We start from the raw sequence: 19592 nt of genomic DNA, 5'->3' as shown, positions 1-19592 counted from the left end.
CTAGAGTGCCTTGTGGGCGTGGCCATAGCGTGCGGTGGGCGGGACCAGAGCGTGCGGTGGGCAGGACCGGAGGGCGAGGCGGGCGCGGGGCGGCGGCGGGCGGCGCGCGGCCCCTTTAAGGCGCGGCCGGGGCGGGACCGGCGGCGCGGCCCCTTTAAGGCTTGGCCTACGTGGCAGCCGCGGGAGCTGCTGACGAGGAGCGAGGCCGGGCGCCGGGCACTTCCTGTGGAGGCCGCAGCGGGCGCGGGCGCCGACGGGCCGAGCGCCGAGCGAGCGAGCGAGCGAGCGAGCCGAGCCTCCCGCCGCCGCCATGGGCCAGAACGACCTGATGGGCACGGCCGAGGACTTCGCCGACCAGGTGCGGCCTGCGGCCCCGGCCGGCCCCTCCCCGGAGCCCCCTCCCCGAGAACCCCCTCCCCCGACCCCTCCGTGGGGCCCCTCCCCCGAACAGCCTTCCCGGGCTCCCTCCCCCGGCCCCCGACCGGCCCGCCCGCGCCGCCGGCCCCGGCCCCGAGCCCCGGCCGCCCCCGCCCGCAGGCCGCCCGAGGCCTGGGCCTCCCCTCCGCCTCCCCTCCCGCCCCCTCCGAGGGATCGTGCCCGCTCCCCCAACCGGGGCGCTCCCTCCTGGGCTCGTGGGCCGGCCCGGTGCACCCCCAAACCCGGCCTGCAGGCCCCGCCTGCCCGGTTGCCGCCCCCCCACCAGGGCTGGGGTGTGTTCTTGGCCCCGTGCTCGGCACCCGCTCGGGGTGCCCGGCCCCCAGCCCGGCCTGGGCCCTCCTGGGGGGTGAGGGGTTGAGTGGCTGCCTCCTGAGAAGGCGGCCCGAGTCCTGGAGTGCTTGGGGAGCGTCCTCTCCATTCTGAAATGTTGGGGTTCTCCCAGCACCCTTTTCCTTTTACTGGGCACTCTTAGGAGGCGGGGCGGGGAGCTCTGATCCTGGACAGGGGTTGGTCAGACTGGAGGCCTGGGGGTCCTTCCAGAGGAGAGGGGGCGCCCTGGTATGCACCCCAACCACAGAAAGCCACAGCACTTTTTCTTTTCTCTCTCCCAGATGTTGGACTCATGGGGTCTCTTTGACCCTCCCTGCATTTTCTCTCCCTGTTTGGACTCTGCCCTGGGACTGAATTGAATGGGTATTTATCTGTACACAAACCTGGGAGGAGGGGAAGCCTATCTTCCTGGGTTTTCTCCTTCCAGAAGTGTACAGGTGGCATTCTGAGCAACAGGGAAGCCCTCGAAACAGGTGGTTGAGTAATTGTTAAAGGTATTCAAAAACTAGATGGACAGATCAGATCCTGGAAAGGGAAGAGGACAGAGCTTCCAGCTGTTTTTTGGTTAAGCTTGGAAAAAAGACTTGGTGGTAATTATTTAGCTGTGTGCCTTTTACTTCTAAGAATATCCCGTTATGTATACAGACTAACCGTATCCCTGCAGGCAGGTCGGTCTGGCCCAACTGCATGTCTTTCCTTGGTTCTCTTCATGTCTTGTGGCTTTGCCCGAGTTAAATGGAGTGAGGTTAAATTTTTAATTTTTACGGGGGTGGTATTGAGTAATCATACTCTGAGGCTAGGCTTACTGGAACGCGTATGTTTGTGTGTGTGTGACTTCAAAAAATAGTAAGTGTTTTCTGATCAGTTATTGGTGAATGAGATTTTCCGTCGTTCCTCTTGAGGGGTGATGTCTTTCTGTGTGGCCTCGTAATTGGGGTCTCAGTGCACCACCTTCCTGTGAGCTGATATTTGAAAACTAATTTTGGGGGGAAAAAGTATATCAACTTGAAGAAATAGTTTTTCTAACGTCATGATTTTGTGTTTACAGACACAATTTAAAAATTCATATCGAAAGCTCTCAAGAACCAAGTAGGTCTTCTTTGTTTGTCAGTTTTCATTGACATAATTTTAGTGACCCAATTTTATTTCCCCAAGTAGCAACTCCCTAAGAAGATGGCTCCTTTTAGCCAAGGGAACCATGAGAGCTACATATACTTGCTCCTCAGCCTAGAAAACCGTGGTTTTGCAAGTGAATTTCATAACCAAATCTAGATAAAATGTCTCCAATCAAACTGCTGCCAACTGTCAAATGATAAACTCTCATACTGGAAAAAAAAGGTTCAGAATCTCTTTATGTAATCCTTTCTTCTTTTTCTCCATGCATTTTGTGTGTTTTAAATGAAAGAAGCAGAACCTTGGAAACAGAAGGCCCTTGGGGGCATACGCGTCGGCCTCCGGGTCGGCCTGCACCAAGTTACTGTGGGGAAGGAAGGTGAGGCCTGCTGAGGCTCCTGGACTGGCCTGGGGCCACAGCCCTGGGAGGAGACCCAGGCTCTGACCTCGCAGCTAGTGCCACATACATCCTGCCTTGTATGGGGTGCCTGCGTGCCCCTTTGTGGGCCGCTCGGGAGGGCAGCGGCCTTCGTGCTCTTCACAACCAAAGTCAGGAGCCTCTTCTGCCACAGGTGGGCTTGGCGCTGGAGGAGGACACGGGCAGATAATGGGTGCAGAGCCAGTGACAGCTTCCTATGGACAAAATCTGGCCAAGCTGGGGTGGGGCTTTTGTTTGTAACATTTATCCACATAGTATTAAAACAAAGCTGCCAATAATGAAGGTGCTGAGCATCCAGGCTTTTAAAATGAAAATGATCTAATTTGAAGGGAGTGGGGAAATATCATTGAAGTCACTGCTCAGATAATGTGACATGTCCATTTTTTCTAACCTTGTCTTCAGAAGACAAAAGCAAAAATGAAGTGACAGGATTTGACCAGAAAGTCTGGGCTGCTGAGAGTGGGACTTAAGAAGGCCTGTGCATCCTTGGAGAGTTATGACAATAATACTGAACCTTTAATATGCCAGCACGGGGCCTGGCCCCCCAGTCACCCTCCAGACTGTATGAGGTTGGCCATGGTGTGTGCACCTTCAGATGCGGAGAGGGAGGTTTGCTGTGATCTTGCACAGCACGTGGCAGGCTGAAGTTTTGAGTCCAAGTCTTGGTACCCCAAAGGCTGAGCTCCTTGCTGCTTGGCCATACTGCACCCTTTCCTTCAGGTCTGCAGAGGCTAGAGCACAGGGTACAAGGTTAGAGGGTAAGGCTCCTCCCAAGCTGCATCTCTGGCATCGAAGTCCTTGCCCTGGACAGCCAGGGACAGTGTCCTCCTGGTCCCTGGAAGCCAGGCCCTGGGGAAACTGCTGAGAGTGCTCTCTGCGGGAGCTAGGCATTCGGAAGCCATCTGAGACCAGGCGGAAGGGGCCAGAGACCAATGAACTCAGCAATCCAAAATTGTGTCTGTGCCCAGGAGCTGGCTCTCGCTGCCGATCTGCAAACTGTCACTTCCCAGCACAATTACCCCAGTAAACAGGAGTATTAGCGCTTAATGGGTTCTGCCTGCTGGCTCATCACCAAGGTGACAGATAAGCTGCGTGGTGCCTTGCTCTCCACTGTGGCCTTTGATATTTTTACCTGTCCTTTCGCACGACAGAGCCAGTCCTGGGAGCATTCACCCCCAGGAGCTCCCTTTGGCCTCTGGTCTAGTGTTGGGTAGCTCGGATGGCCCCGACAGGACACTGAACTGGGCATGTGTAGTCACAGGTGTGAGGGCTCTGGATTAACGGTGCGTGGGTGTGGGTAGGCTTCTGGTGACAGTGTGGGTTCTGAGCGTTTTCCTCTTGTTCCTGTGCTCTGTCACCCCCACCCCCTCAAGGGCTGCCTGCCCTGTGCCATAAGGAGTGTGGAGAGAAGGCAAAGAAGAGCTGACTCAGCCTTCCCTGCTTGCCCGGCTGAGACAGGAGGTTAAGAAAAGCCACCCCACCTCTTCTGGGGAGTTGGGGGAAGACGTGGAGGAGACTGTGGTTAGCGAGGCTTCTGCCGGAAGGTGAGGCACAGCCGTGTTCTCTTCCACGTGGCCTGTCGCTGCTCTCCTGCAGTTAGGCTCTTTGTCACACATGGATTCTTAGTAGGGAAAGCCAGGCCATCTCTCCAGCTTACCTTGAGGTGCAGCATGAACCTACAGAGCAGCCCGCAGGGAGACTTGGAGTTCTGGGGTCCTGTTGGACGCGCATCTGTGATTCACCGAACTCTTGCACCAGCCCTGACTCAGCCGGATATGAGGCAGTCCCCCGGCCGCAGGTTCTAATTTCCTGGGATGTGCCCCTGAGAAGGGCAGGCCCAGTCCTCGGTGGTCAGGGGAGCTGACCTGCCTTTCTTTCCTGCTTGAAGTTCTCGTTAACCAAGCCCTGCACACTGCTTTGCTCAGTTCCTTGTGTCCGGGATACTAAGAGAAAGTAGGTTTTTCTGAGTTGTGCTGTGTGACATGGTCATTATATTCCAAGTTACATCTCAGGATGGGTATGATTACGTTTCTTAAATCCCCTTCAGTTCTTGAAAATAATAACCCCTTGTAAACAAGTTTCAGCTTTCCATATTTCTGAAGTTACTCAGCTGCTGTCGCTGCTTGTGAACCATGTCGTGCCTGACTGTGAGGTCCTGGGAGACTCCTCTGAAAGGCCTGCCCCACAGAGGGTGACAAACTGTCCTTGCCCCTCCTGCAGGCTCCCCCCACTTTGTGTCTGCCTCCACGAGTCTCTCCCGGGAGCGGCAGTCACGGGCAGGATGTGCTTGCAGCGGGCATAGTCGGCAGGCAGCCCCTGGCCTTCAGGACCCATGGCACGTGCTGGATGCTGGCATAGCCCGAGCGCCTGTCAGGGGACTGTTCCCAGCCCTCGGGTGCACCTGGATGCCTGATCTGGGGGCTCTTCTCTGCTGTCCAGAGGGGACACTGGCTTTGGGACATTGTCTAAGGTGGCATGATGTGGGTTCAGTGGCCAAGTCTGAACGGTTGTGACCAAAACGCATGTAGGGAATAAGGTGAAAATTGGGTCTGGTCTCATTAGTTTTTTTTTTATATATAATTTTATTTATTTATTTTTCCCCCAAAGCCCCAGTAGATAGTTGTATGTCATAGTTGCACATCCTTCTAGTTGCTGTATGTGGGACGCGGCCTCAGCGTGGCCAGACAAGCGGTGCGTCGGTGCGCGCCCAGGATCCGAACCCGGGCCACCAGCAGTGGAACGCGCATGCTTAACCACTAAGCCACAGGGCCGGCCCCTGGTCTCGTTATTAAACATAGTTTTTTTCTTTCGTGTTCAGTCCAAACAGGTGCTCATTAGAGGATGGCTGGTTTAAAAGAGCCTCTGGATCAGCCTGACTTATAAAATAGTCAGCCTTAAACCTAGACCACATTTGACTTGGAAAGTCAGGTACATGCTTAGTTCAGAGCGCAAATACCTGGATTTTTGCATTTTTTTCCCAAAGCAAAGAGGTGTCTGTCTCCTTGGGCATGTCTGCACGGGAGGGAGGAGTGACTTACTGATCTGAAGGGGAGATTCTCGCTGTTGCTCTTTAATCCTCTTGACCCAGACACTCAAATTAAGAGTACGGACTCATCCCAGAGGCTTTTAAACACCGCGTCCATCTCGCGGGCTGTGCTGCGGAGCAAATGAGTGTGTTCGACGGGGTGCTTTAGCTGAGGCGGCGTAGACCGAAGCCCCATGGGCCTGGGCTTGTTTGCTCCTCTCTGGTGAGCACGGCGATGGGGCAGACTTGGCGGTGAGCGGCTTTCAGCACCAATTTGGAGGCAAGTCAGAACACCTCCGATGTCTGTCTCTGTGCTGCCTTTTGGGGTCACCCTCCCCCGGGAGTCCTGCCATGGCCCCAGTCTCTCTGAGTCTGCAGCCTTCCTGTGCAGCTCTGCCACTCTTGCCATTGCTTCTCCCCAGCTGTAGATGTCCAGGTGAGGCCTGGGTCGTTGCCAGGGCCTCTTGGCTTGGCCCCGACACAAAGGCCATCGCATTCAAGCTGAGGAGGCGCCCTGTGTCCTCACCGAAGGGGATGATTACACTGTTGCTGGGCATGTCGAAAGCATTTGGGCCATGAAGCAGAAATGGGAGGGTGTGTGTGTGGCGTCAGCTGTCCCCGTACACCCTCATCTGATACGCACGTGTGTGTGTTCACACCGAGTGTGCATATTTCCTGTGTTTGTCTCTGCGTGGACTCCAGAATTCGCATAGGAATACTGGGGCCCTTTTTTTTTTTTGAAACAAGCCCCTTTCTCCTTCCCTTTTCTCCTCTGCTTAAGTTGGAAAGAATCTTAGCAAACATCAGTCCAGCTGTCCTCACTGTGTAGAAGGACAGCAGAGACCCCCCCACCCCAAAAGTAACTCATCTTGTCCACAGTCACACAGCACACTGGCTGGCGGGTGTCAGAGCCAGGATGAGAACAGGGGGCCTCAGCCTCAGCCCGTGCTTCAGCCCCTGTACCCGCTTCGTTGATTGTCTGGGCATCTGTCTGTCTGTCTCTCACTGTGACTTCTGCCACCACTTCAGTGGGGGTCAAGGGCTGACAGATGTGTGCAGAAGCAACACCTCAGGGCTCTAGCTCAGTGGATTTGAAGAGAATGACACCTGGCTTGTAACCTCTTACTCCTCTTCCTCCTCCAGGTAAGCCAGTCTGATCAGACCGGGAGGGGAGTTCTCTGTGCTGACTGAGCCAAAGTTGAGGAACTAAAGTTTTATCTAAACAACCAGAGGCTCAGTAACTGTGATCGACAGCTTCAGCAGTTTCTAGGACTTTAAAGCAACTTTTCAAAATGCCAAAAATTAAGAAACGGTCTCATATACACCTTCATTTATTCCAACAATAGGTGTAGTCAGCCCTAAGAGGGACTGTGACGTTGATTTGACTGTCCCTTTGAGGGGTCAGACTCATGATGCCCTTTAGACTCTTGAGTCCTGACACGTCACTCACGTGGGTGGGTCCCCGGTCTTTCTCCCCAGGTCCTGCTGTGTTATTGTATATCGTAGGGTTTCTTTCCCTTTGTATCTCAGCTTTGAGTGATTGGTATGAGAAGGTGCGTGGTGTGCACCAGAATGACATTTGTACCTCAGTTTGACCTGCATATTTGTCTCCTAATCAGGAATGGCAGAACTTGCACAGAGCAGGAGGAAGTTATCAGTGTGGTTTTCTCTCTCTGACATTTGCCAGGGATTTCTCACACTTGAATTTCATTGCTGTTTAAACAGTTGTCCATCCCATTTGTTAGCGTGGTTTCAATTTGCTTTGGGCTACACAGGTTTTTAAAAAATCCCAGAGCTTCCCAGCCATTGCCACACCAGTTCCTGTGTTGCTCACAGCTGTTGCACACACACAGTTGCCCAAGGCTGATCTTGAGTCTCTGGAGGGGAACTCTGTGAGGGGCTGGGACATGCACTGTCGTTCCTACCTCCACACACGTGCTGGCCAGAGCCTGGCGTGTCCTCTCACTGCTTGGGAGATTTTGGCTAAGTGTAAACACGTGAGCTTACTGCTTGGCCAACCATGAGGCCCTCTGGGGCTGGGACCCCGGCTGTCACCTAAGCAGATTGTCGTCTCAAGAGAGTGCCCAGCTCTCTTCTGTCTGGAGGGGCTCTGAGCGTCACTGGGGTGGCTGGGAGGCCACAGGCTCAGCTATGTGTGACCAGGAGGCCGGGTCAAGCCTCAGCATGGCAGTGTCGGGTCCGCACAGCTCTGGGTGAGCCCTCTCCCCTCGGCTTCAGTTTGCCGGTTGTAAAATGAGAGGTTGGACTAGATCGGAGCTTCTGAATGAGGGCTGGCGATTTTCCCCCTCAGGGGACATGCAGCAATGCCTGGAGGGATTTTCGCTTATCACAGTTGGAGGGGGGCTGCTAATAGCAACCAGTGGGTAGAGGCCACGGATGTCGCTAAACACCCTTTAGTGCCGGACGCCCGCACAGTGAAGAACGACCCGGGCCCAAGTGTGGGAGTGCCGAGTGGAGAAACTCAGATGGTCTCGGAGGGCCTCTTCAGCCTGTCATTCGGTGATTCTGATTTGCTCATGCCTTTGACTGAGACTAGGTGCTGAGTGTGTTGTGGCAGTTCCATGTTTGACAACTGTAGTTGCCACCTACATGTCTGCTGAGATCACAGAGGAGGTCATAGGAGAGCATCGTGTCTGTCGCTGTAGGGGGGTCTGAGCCCAGTGCCGAGTCGTCCCTCTTTGGGACTGATGCTTGGGTTGTCACACATCCAGACCTACAGGGCAGTGCTGGGAGCAGGTGCCGAGTGCCCACGCGCCCCCACCCAGGAAGCGCCTGGCTAGGGTCTGCTGTCCCTGCTGCAGCCTCCTCACCTGGCGGTTTCTGTGGCCTGCAGTTCCTCCGAGTCACGAAGCAGTACCTCCCTCACGTGGCGCGCCTCTGCCTGATCAGCACCTTCCTGGAGGATGGCATCCGCATGTGGTTCCAGTGGGGCGAGCAGCGGGACTACATCGACAGCACCTGGAACTGCGGCTACCTGCTGGCCTCCTCCTTCGTGATCCTCAACTTGCTCGGGCAGCTGAGTGAGTGACCCCTACGCCACCAACACCATGGCCAAGTGCCGACCATGAGAGATGGGGAGGCCGCGTTTGAGCTGGAGGGTCTCCTGGGATAGTCGTCTGCTCCCCTTCCCTTCTTTCCAGGGCTGGGAGTTGGTTCTGCAAGCATCTGGGTGGTGCTCATGTTCAACCCTGGGCTAATGATACAGTCCCTGTTTTTATGTGCCCAGAGCAGGAGATGTTGGCAACTGGGTGACCTGGGTAGGCCAGTGCGGGGCCCAGGTGGTCAAAAACAGAGGTGTCTGGAAAGGATAAATAGGGGTAAACAGGAAGGAGAGCATTAGACTGGAACGTGGCGCATGGGAGCCTCAGGTCTGTCTGCTCCTGACCACCGTCTTCTGGTGGCAGCCCACCCTCTTTGTACATATGGGGCAAGAAAGGGACTTGTGCTTTTCAGCCATCCTGAAGCTCTCCACAGCAGAGCCTCTGATGGACAGCTGACTCTGGAAAATGGCCTGTCTCTGTCACAAGAGATCCACTTTCTAGACCAGTGGTTTTGATACATCAAGTCCAATTGACGTGTGTGGTCATGCCTATCATTAGTTCTCCCAGAACTTGCTTTTTGCATGGGGTAGGTAGTTGGGCTGCCACTGCACCAGAGGGCCAGTTGCGGTGGCAGCTGCTGTGGCGGTGTCCCCTGACCTTTGGCCTCTCCTTTCCAGCTGGCTGCATCCTGGTGTTGAGCAGGAACTTCGTGCAGTACGCCTGCTTTGGGCTCTTCGGAATCATAGCACTGCAGGTAGACACGCACAGTGGAGGCCTCCCTTTTCCTGGCTCTGGCGGAGCAGAGCTTCTGGAAAGGCATTCTGAGGACTCAGCTTCACTCCCCTTCAGCCCTGTGTGTGTCTCTGCCTGGAACTCATTTTCTCTTCTGAGAAATCACTAGGTTTTCCTCAAGGCAAGCTTAGGAGAAGCGTGTGGCCGAGCGGTGCCCAAGTGCCGAGCTCTGGGAGCCGGGCCCACCTTTTGCCACTTCCCTGAGTTTCCTTTGATAAGGGGACAAGTCATGAGGTTGGCCGCCGCCAGGACCCTGTCTTGTTATCGTTTCACTTCATAAAGAAGAATGCCCAGCTCTTCAGATGAAATGTTTAACACATAACATTTCAGTCTAGATCAGTGGTCTGGACCGCCGTGTTCTCCCGAGTGTCTCGGGCACAGCTGTGATTGAGCGGGTGCTTGATAAACGGGCCGGGGGCCCACCAGCACGCTCTGAGCTGTGCAGAGCCGTGCTGTTGGCCTTGCAGGTGTCCCAGCACGCTTTCGTGTATCTTCTCTTCTCACTGGAAAGATTGCCTAATGCTAGTAGTTCCATAGAAATAGAAGTTCGTTTGAAAATGCTGGGACTCAAGTTTCTCTCTCTCCTCTGTTCCCTTCAGACGATTGCCTACAGCATTTTATGGGACTTGAAGTTTCTGATGAGGTAGGTGCATTCTGGTCGGTGAGTTTAGTGTACTTTCCTCATATCTCTAACTCAGTAACTATCAGTTGGAATCAACTTCTTTGTGTCCAAACTGAGCTGCTTAGACTCTGTAGTGGATGTTGGCAGAGCCTTTTCCAGCCCCACCCAGGGCGCCTAGGACACTGGTGAGAAAGCAGTCGTCTCTCCTGACTCCACATTTCACGAGGGAGAGAATGAGGGTCCCAGTGAAAACACACTTGCTCAGGGGCACCTACTGGTCAGCAGTAAAGCCGAGCTGGGCCTGGGTTCCGTGTGTGTTCAGGTTCCCTGTCACTGTTTGGGGTAAGGACACAGGACAGACACACCTGTGTCTTCAGTCCTGTAAGGCTTTCCGTAGGTGTGACTCAGGTCTGTGGTCCTGTGGACTCAGGCCCGCCCGGTCCTGCTTGGAGCGTGGAGTGAGGGATGTGCTCACGGCAGGGTGTCCCACTGTGGTCTCATGGGCGCTTGTAGTGCCCCATGAGCCTTAGCGACTAGCCCTGCATTCCTGTTCTTCATCAGGAACCTGGCTCTGGGAGGAGGCTTGTTGCTGCTCTTGGCGGAGTCCCGGTCTGAGGGGAAGAGCATGTTCGCCGGCGTCCCCACCGTGCGCGAGAGCTCCCCCAAACAGTACATGCAGCTCGGAGGCAGGGTCCTGCTGGTCTTGATGTTCATGACCCTCCTGCACTTTGACGCCAGCTTCTTCTCGGTAAGTGTTCCTGCTTGCCTAGACGGCTCTGGTCTCCTGTCCAAGAAGGCGTGCTGTCCTCCCAGCCCTGCCCCCTCTTCCCTGGTTGTGTACTAAGCATGGTCAAGGGGCCACTGGAATGAGTTGGCTCAAAGGAAGCAAACATTTTGATCCTGTGAAAAGAAACAAGAAACCTCTAAGCTCTTGAGTGCCAAGAAGCTGCCTTTCCGACAAATTGAGTCCAGAATCTCCCTGACCTCGCTGGAAGACTGGTGCGCTGGCTCTCCAGGCTGTTCGACGAGGTTCTCTACACAGATTCCTCTTCTTTTTCTTTCCTTCCTCCCACTTGTACCTTTATCGTGTACTTTTTGTGTGCCAGGTATTGGGGTGCAGAGTTGAAGAGGGTTCTGTCCTGGTCCCGAGGAGCTTACAGAGCATGTCTTTATAGCCAACTGCACCCTGGCCAGGCGAGGTTCCCAGGAGGGGCTCCTGGTGCTGGGGGAGAGGGGAGAGGTTGGTTCTGAGGAGCACTGGGGAATGGAGCTATGGCTTAGAGGCCCACCTGTGTGTCTTGGTAAATCACAGCCTATTAATTGGAGACTTGCTTTTCATCTTCTCCAGACCTTTCATGGTTCAAAGTGCTGCTTTATCTACGGCCCCTATCGTCCCCCGTTTTTATTCTCCACTTGTAATGCAGACTCCAGCTCCTAAGCGGCTGCCTCTCCACACACCCCTTAGTTGCATCACCCTGGCACAGATACTTCAGTGACACGGGGCAGAAGGAACTTGCCTGTTGATAAAACATGATACGTCTCAGGGCCGGCCCGGTGGTTCAGTGGTTAAGTTCGCGCACTCTGCTTTGCCGGCCTGGGGTTTGCGGGTTCGGATCCTGGGCGCAGACCAACGCACTGCTTGTCAAGCCATGCTGTGGCAGTGTCCCATATAAAGTAGAGGAAGATGGGCATGGATGTTAGCCCAGGGCCAGTCTTCCTCAGCAAACAGAGGGGATTGGCGGATGTTAGCTCAGGGCTAGTCTTCCTCACACACACACATGTGCGCGCGCACACACGCAAAACGTGATATGTCTTTTCTTCCTCACATTTATTTTGAATTTCTTACCTTTCAACCTACGCAGATTCTCCAGAACATCGTGGGCACGGCTCTGATGATTTTAGTGGCCATTGGTTTTAAGACCAAGCTGGCCGCTTTGACTCTTGTCGTCTGGCTGTTTGCCATCAACGTGTATTTCAACGCCTTCTGGACCATTCCTGTCTATAAGCCCATGCACGACTTCCTGAAGTACGACTTCTTCCAGACCATGTCAGTGATCGGAGGCTTGCTCCTGGTGGTGGCTCTGGGCCCCGGGGGCGTCTCCATGGACGAGAAGAAGAAAGAGTGGTAACAGACCCCTTCCCTGCCTGGCTAAGACCCGTAGCCATCGAGGAATCATTCGTGGTGGATTCGACAGAACTGCCAGCATTCATGTATCCTCTTCCCTTCCCTCCCTTGGTAAAGGCACAGATGTTTTGAGAACTTTATTTGCAGACACCTAAAAATTGATGGCTAAATCTGCTCTGGACCCACAACCTGATATCTGACCATTCAGAGCTGGCCGGCTGGACGGTTAGCACCTCCCTCCCCAAGGCAAGGCCTCAGCTTCCCAGAGTGAGCAGTGTGGTTGGCTGTGGTCTCTCAGTCCTATTTTCATTTCTCTTTTTTGGCAGGGTGGGGGGCCTTCAAGCTGTACTGTGAGCAGATACAGTTGTGTGTCATTCAAAGCAGTCTCCCCTTATTTTTTTAAAGTTTATGTGTTTAGCTAAAACTACTAAAAGATTTGGGATGGCCCAGCCAAACATCAAACACACTGTCAAACTCCCTGGTTTAAAATCGCACCAGTGGCTTCTACATTGTTTCTGCCCTGTGTTATAATATAGGGACAATGAAAACATTTAGAGAAACCCAAAACCCAGGGAATGATGCAGTATTAGATGGCGACTGAGGCTGCTGTTGATGGTAAAAGTCATTAATCAGAAAGTTGTCTTGGATTGGTGCATAATTGTTTTATGGGGTGATACCCTAGGAGCTTTAGTGGCTCACGGTCTGGACGGTGGGCTAGAAGTCCTCGGGACGCCACCTAGAGCCCACAGGGACCGGCATGCTGACCAGGGTCTGGCAGCATGTCTGCATGTTGGCCTCGGCTGCTCCCATTTGATCAGTTTAGGAGGAACAACCGCCACCGTGGGGCAGAGCAGTGACAGCGGGCTCTCAGACCAGTTACCTCACACTCGACCTTTTCGTAGAGCCATGGCTGACACCGTGGGCAGAGCGCCGACCTGGCTGAGTGCCCAGCCTGGCTTTTCTTTGGCTGGAGGGATTCCTCCCAGGCTGTGCAGCCATGACTTACCATCTTCATGAGGCTGCTGCTTGCTCCGATTGTCTATTTGCTATGCTGGATGCAGCCCAAATTACTTTTTACAATTTGTGATGCCTTACTGATTGGATCTTAATGCTGTATTTAAAGTTTTCTAACATTGCCTTATATTGCGTTTCTCTTCTTGGGGGGGGTGAGTGCTGTTGCTGTTCTCCACTCATCTGCGTTGTAGCGGATGCCACGGGGAGAGAGTCAGAACATCTCTGCCTCCCACTGGTCCTGCCCCCAGATCCTTCTGCGGGGCAGACTGGGTGAGGCTGACCAAACTCAGAACGGGGACTTCCTTGGAGCTTGTCTTTTCTTCTCTGGTTTCATCAACTAGGTGTGCAAGCCTGAGGGCCATCTCCAGGCTTCTGGGGGCCAGGCCTGAGCCAGCTCCACGTTTACTTTTCAGACTAGAGCTATGGTGGGGTGGGGAGCCTCCATGTGCCCCTGGTTGGCTTCCCAGCGCAGGGCTGAGGCTGGCTTTGCCCACCAGTGCTCTTAGGACCTTCCCTGGCTCTGCAGCCTGGACCCACCTAACCTGAGGGGAGCAATGGCACACCTTTCAACACCCCACCTTGTGTCCCAGCCACAGCACAGGCTCATCCCAAGATGTTCCTAAACCCTCCCCTGAAGGCCTGCCTCCGTGCTTCCCTGGTATTTATGAGATGAAGCAATGGCTTAAGGACAGAGAGCTTTTCTGCTTCACTCGATGCTCACTACACGAAAGTGGTTTGTTTCCACCTCAGCAGGGCCGTCTCTGGGTCCACACCCCCTTCCCCGTTAACACAGCATGACAGTCCTGTCGCAGTCTCTCTGTGGCACTGTTTCTGGCAGGGTACAGGTGCTCCTTGGCCCTCACTCAGAAGACCTTTGTTGGTTTGTGGAAGCTGGGATCGACCCCAGGAGGCCTAGGGGCATGGTCCTCACTAGTCACCCTGGATATTGGAGGTTGTCCCTGCCCCCCTGGCCTTGAGTGGGCTACTGCCTGTGACGGGGGTAGATGCCTCTGTGGGGAGGAGAGAAGAATATGCTTTACCAATTGGTTTGGCAAAACAATTTCTGAAATTTTTTTTGCTTTATGTGGGAAATAGGTATAAATCTCATTTTATGCTGTATTTTATAACTTAGTTGTGTTTGAAAACATTTTGATTTTTGGAAACACATCAAAATAAATAATGGCATTTGTTGTATGCAGTGTGATCCTCTGCTGTTGTTCAGCCAGGGTGGGGCCCGGCCAGGGCTCTCCTCAGGATCTGCAGGGAGCCGGGCGGACCCTCTAGGCTTCACTGAGGAGCACATAGAAGCCACATCCAGACAGAATCCTTCCTGGGTGTGGGGGACGGGACCCTGACATCTACAGGATACACCCCCAGCCCTGCCTTCTGGGGCAGCAAACGAGGAGTGGATGGAGAAGACCCTGGGACGCCCTGACATTCAGAGGATGCATGGTAGGCGGCCTGAAGAGGAACACAGGGTGGAACGCCTGAAGGATTCTCCAGAGGCTGTCAAGATGCGTTGTCTCCAGCCATCTTTTATTAACCTGACTGTTTAAAAGACCTGAAGCTCCTCGGTTTGCAGTGATGACTCTTGAACTTCTTGGACGAGCCCAACTGCTTCTGTGGCAAGAACAGACAATTCCGATCAGTGGAGCCTTTCTGACCCGAGATGAAGGGGCTGTGGGTCCAGAGCCCCCCAGTCTGTACAGACAGGGAGGTTTTAGTTGGAAACTCCCTGGTCAGCTTTCCGCCCACGGCTCCCCATACAGTTGCTGGCTTCCATGGTGATGCCAGGGAGCACCTTAAAGGCAGCACCTCGACTTCCCAAACCTTGCCACAAAGACCCTGACTACTTCTAGCCCCGATCCTGCTTCTCTACCACAGGGGACGAAATCTTCACTCCTGCTCCGGTCGCAAGGGTAAGGGGCAGTGTCTGCACTTGGGCAGTCATCCTGCAGACCAGCCGTCTTGAACCCGTTCTGTGGAGCCCGGCTTCAGCACACGTGCAAACCAGGAGGCAGGCCCCCCTCCCCATCAGAGCAGCCTTGGCTCTTATCTTATGTATTGTCAGCTTGGGATTTTATTTGCAGAAAAGGTTTTTTTTTTTTATTTCTCTCAAGAAATTGAAAATCACTAGAGGAAGCTGCTATCATGCTAGCAGCCCTGGAGGTATCACTCACCTTCCTGCGCTTGAGGACCATCTCCCGGTCCACTTCCATCCCCTCTCTATCCCCAGGGCCCTTCTCCCGTGGGCGCCTTGGCTTCTCATCCTCATCATCTGTCAAAAAGTCATCAGTGTTGTCCCCATGCTCAGTGCCTCCCAGGTCCTTTCTGGTGAACAGCTCGGCTGGAAGGAATAGAGAGATGGGCTGTTTTAGGTTGAGTTCACACCTGTGCAGGGGGCTGAGTGGGAGAGCCATCAGCCCGGGCCCTGGGCTTGAGGAGCACACACAGCGGGAGGCAGGAACAGGCCAGAGCCCACTTGCTGCTGACAGGAAATGGACTGGACAGCCAAGACCCAAATCCACGGGACGGGGAGGGGACAGATTCCCACTTACGTGGGTACAGGTCTGTCATACTGTCGTCATTGTCACTCGGGGCGCCATCCTCATCGCTGGATTCGGGTTCCCAGAAGGCTTCTCTGGGGTGAGGTGGCCCGTCACTGTCCATCTGGTCTTCCCTCCTCCTCCTCTTGTGCAGGAGGCAGGCAGGCACATACTCCACACCCTGCTCCTGGCACTCCGCATCTGGGAGACAGGCCAGCACGCTGCCCAGTCCTCCCTCATCCTCTCGGCCCCCACACGCCACCCACTGGGTAAAAATTAGTGGTGGCAGGTAAGTACCATCAGCTCAGTTCCTCCCAGGAGAGGAGGGAGGCTAGCGGGGGTGTGGCTCGAGAGCCAAGAAGATGGTAGAGGTCTCCTGGGCCACCAGCACCAGCCAGGCTCTAGGGAGCAGCAGCTGGAAGGGCACTGAGCAGGCACAGATATAAGTGCAGCTTGGCATGGAAGCCGTGTCGGGCTGTCTCCAGGAGACTGAAGTCCCCTCGCAGGCACTGTGGCCAGGACCCAACCCTGGATGGTGAGGCTCAGTGGAAGCTGGAGCCAAGCCTTGCTGACCTTGGCTGGGGGCGGAGGGGCCAGGATGAGGCTTCCATGGAAGGACCTCACTGGAGTCACACTGGTCCCTCCAGCACTGAGGACTCAGGGAGCCCAGCCTGGTGTGGGGGGTGCTGATTGACCTCTGGTGAGGAGGAGGGCGTCATGGAGGGGCCAGGCTGCTGGAGCTTGCTCTCCGTTGGCACAAGCCTCTCCATTCCAGTGCAGCTCCCTCACGGGGAGAGGGGATGGGGGGAGCTGGCTCTGTCACCCCCAAAAATTCCCACCATTGTCCCTCACGGGGTAGACGAGTCCTGCTGGGCCTGGCCTTGGATGTCACTGCCCACTTCTGCCTACCTCCGCAGCCCTAGCCCGCTTCATCTCTGCCACCCGCTCCGGCCCCACAGCAGCCTTGTCCCCACCAGAACCTGCATCCAGCATCTCCTCACAGCGCCCTCGGCGAGGTCCCTTGCTGCCATGCTCTGACTCCTCCAGGCCACCACCGAAGAGGCCTCGCTGCCTCCTCGTCCTGTCTCAGCTCCACGGCCCCGCATCATCATTACTCTCTTACTCAGGGGGAACCCCAGCCCAGGCCGCCCCCCTACCCCCTGCTCCTTCCTGCCCATGCCTAGCGCTGAACGTGACTGGAGAAAACCAAATCCCCAGGCTCTGGGCCTGCGCGGCATCTCTGCAAGGTGCCCAGGGAATGGGTGTCCTGCCTTCCCAATCCTCCACTTTCACCCTCAGGTGGAGACCGGGTCTCATTTCTTCATTGGGAAATAAAGCTTTTGGACTTGTCTTCCTCATCTTCCCAGCATCAAACCCACCTGACTGGGTCCCCATCCCAGTCCTCCCTTCACCCGCCTCACAAGGCTACAGTCTACCGCCCCTTTCCAATCTGGCTCTGTCCCCACCATGCCACCTCAGCTGCCTTTGTCAAATCTCAAGGTCACTTTTCTGTCCTCATCTTTCCTTCAGTAACATTTGATAAGAGTCTACCACTTTCTCCTTGAAACTCCTGTGTCCCAGATACTGCTCCACCCGGGTTCTCCTCACCATCCTGGGGCTCCTCTGTGCTCAGGCCCAGCCCTGGCCCTTCTCACCTGGCTCCATGGACGCAAATGCCATCTCTATGTCAATGACTTCATCTGAGTGCTGACCCATGTTTTCAACAGCCACCCTCCCTGATACACCTCCAATTAAAAATGTCCAAAGGGACTTTTAATTTCCCCCACAAAGCCTATCATCTAGACTCCACTCTCCTAACTTAATGACACGTCATCCACAGGCGCACAAGCCAGGAAGTTAGGATTCACAGCTGACTTCTTCCTCGTCTCCCTCCCCTCATCTACTGATTCTATCCACAAAACAGCTAAACCTGTCCACATCATTCCATCTTCCCTGCCAACACCTGGTAACCCGACTGGGTTACCAACCCAGCCACCACCGTCTTCACCTGGGTGATTGCACAGCCAGGGTGCCCCCTCCGAGCAGAAGTGATCCTGAGACACAAACTGACTGTTCTCTGTCCCGGCTTTAACCCTTTCAATGCATCCCCACTGCACATGCTCCTGACCACGGCCTCCAGGACCCTCTGTGGTCTCATCCCCACCTGACTTTCTAACCCCACCTTGCACGGCGGCACAATGGCTGTCCTTCAGAACTTCCCACAGCCCAGTGTTTTTCTGCCTCAGACCTCGCAAGGACCCTTTCCTCTACTTGGAGCACCTCACCCCCAGTCCACACATCCCTCAAGTCTCAGCCTCAAGAGAAACCCTCGGAGAGCCTTTCCCAGGCCTCCTGCGTAGGGTAGGACAGGCCCGCCTGGCGTCCCCGGCACCCTTCCCTCCACAGCTCTTACACAACCTGCAATCACTTGGGAGTCTGCTCCTTGCTGTGCACCTGTCTCTACCATCGTTGCTCTCCTCACTGTGACGGGACCGGCTGGTGCATCCACCAAGTATTGCTGAAGGATGACCGAGACGCCATTTCTGCCTTCTAGGGACGCTCCTCCTGGGCAGTCTGGGTACCCCATGGCTACTTACATTTACGCAGAGCTCTCTGGTACCGCCGGCCCTGGGTATGCCTTAGCACATGCTCCGGGGACTTGTTGATGTGCCGCAGAGTGAGTTTGCAGAACAGCTGGTGCCTGAGGGGCAGGGAGACCTGGTTTGCAAGGACAGTTCACAAGCAAGGATCCAGACCAGTGGGCCTCCACCATGGCTCCATCTTGGAATCACCGCCAGAGAGTCCGATGGGGGAGGTCTACGACGTGGCCTGGGCATCAAGCAGGGCCAGCCTGGTAGCATAGTGGTTAAGTTTGTGCACTCCACTTCCCGGCCTGAGGTTCACAGGCCTGGATCCTGGGCAAGGACCTACGCACCACTCATCAAGCCATGCTGTGGTGGTGTCCCACATACAAAATACAGGAAGATGGGGACAGATGTTAGCTCATGGCGAATCTTGCTCAAGCAAAAACAGGAGGATTGGCAACAGATCTTAGCTCAGGGCCAATCTTCCTCACCAAAAAACAAAACAAACAAAAAAAGCTCCCAAGCAATTCCACTCTGCAGCCAGGGTGGAAAACCACTGATCCACACTGACTGTGGCCTCACGTTTACCTGGAAGAGAGACCTAGCCAGCCTCACCAGATGGCTGCAGCATGAGAATGCATGTTCAAGGCTTAGCCTGGCAAAATGCTCAATAAGTAGGAGCATTCGCCATTGCCCACACACTCTCAGATAAAACCAAGCTCTCCTTTAAAGCTGTGAAGCTAACCAAGCACCAGCGCTCCAATCCTCTATGAAGCCCACAGGCCAAGGTGACAACCCTCCCGTCTACAAAGCAGCAAACATGCCCCCGGGGCGGGCCTCAGCCGCGATCCGGGTGACACAGCCCCAGGACGCCCGCCTGGATCCCAGGTCTCCTAACTCACGAGAAGGCAGGCCTGCAGAACTGGCGCGTCCTCGAGGAGAGCTCACCCAGCGGGAGGGGTCGGACTTCGGAGTCTACAGCCCAGCAGCGGCCAGACTCGGCGCTAGAACTGCCCGCCTGCCCGCCCGCCCCCGCCCCGGAACCCTACGGTGCCAGGCCGCCCTGCCCACATACGGGTTCTTGGTGCTGGGCACGATGTGCGGCTCGAACTCGGCGTAGTCGAAGGCCGGGGAGGCTCGAATCAGCCGCTGGTACTTCTTGCCGCGAGTGTAGACCTGGAGCTCGGGCAGGCGGCAGGGCAGCTCGTGGCCCGTCAGAGTGCACCTCACCTGCGGGCGGGTGGAGCAGTCGGAGGCGGGCGCTAGGGGCAGTGAAGGGGTCCTGGGGGGCGGCTGAGGGAAGCCGGGGGCGGTGGGAGGATACGGGGGGGTCCCGGGCCCCCAGGGGCGGTGAGGGGGTCCAGGACGGTCAGGGGCACCCGCAGACCTTGCTGGCGCCAGGCTCCAGCCGCAGGCTCGGGTGCTCGCGCAGGAAGGCGCGCACGTCGGCAGCAGGCTCGCCCATGGCTCGGCGGCCCACGGAGCTGGGATCCGGCGCTGC

General features: G+C 55.4%; 2 protein-coding genes across 2 annotated transcripts; one reads left to right on the top strand and one right to left on the bottom strand.

Moving 5' to 3' along the window:
* The first annotated feature begins 229 nt into the window (after positions 1-229).
* SURF4 (surfeit 4) lies at positions 230-14154 on the top strand. The gene is made up of 6 exons (XM_058524416.1): positions 230-358; positions 8200-8386; positions 9085-9161; positions 9799-9842; positions 10383-10569; positions 11684-14154. Exons 1-6 carry the CDS (start codon positions 311-313, stop codon positions 11948-11950), a joined length of 810 nt encoding a protein of 269 aa, XP_058380399.1. The 5' UTR covers positions 230-310; the 3' UTR covers positions 11951-14154.
* Positions 14155-14475: 321 nt separating this feature from the next.
* Positions 14476-19581, bottom strand: SURF2 (surfeit 2). Its single transcript, XM_058524417.1, has 6 exons — positions 19479-19581; positions 19167-19321; positions 18104-18207; positions 15519-15707; positions 15141-15307; positions 14476-14580 (listed from the first exon to the last, which is right to left on the bottom strand). Exons 1-6 carry the CDS (start codon positions 19554-19556, stop codon positions 14500-14502), a joined length of 774 nt encoding a protein of 257 aa, XP_058380400.1. The 5' UTR covers positions 19557-19581; the 3' UTR covers positions 14476-14499.
* Between the last annotated feature and the right edge of the window lie 11 nt (positions 19582-19592).

The sequence above is a fragment of the Diceros bicornis genome, chromosome 28 (assembly GCF_020826845.1).
Source record: "Diceros bicornis minor isolate mBicDic1 chromosome 28, mDicBic1.mat.cur, whole genome shotgun sequence".
Taxonomy (NCBI): Eukaryota; Metazoa; Chordata; class Mammalia; order Perissodactyla; family Rhinocerotidae; genus Diceros; species Diceros bicornis.
The sequence above is the reverse complement of the archived record's forward strand: the minus strand, read 5'-3'. Positions and strand labels throughout refer to the sequence as shown.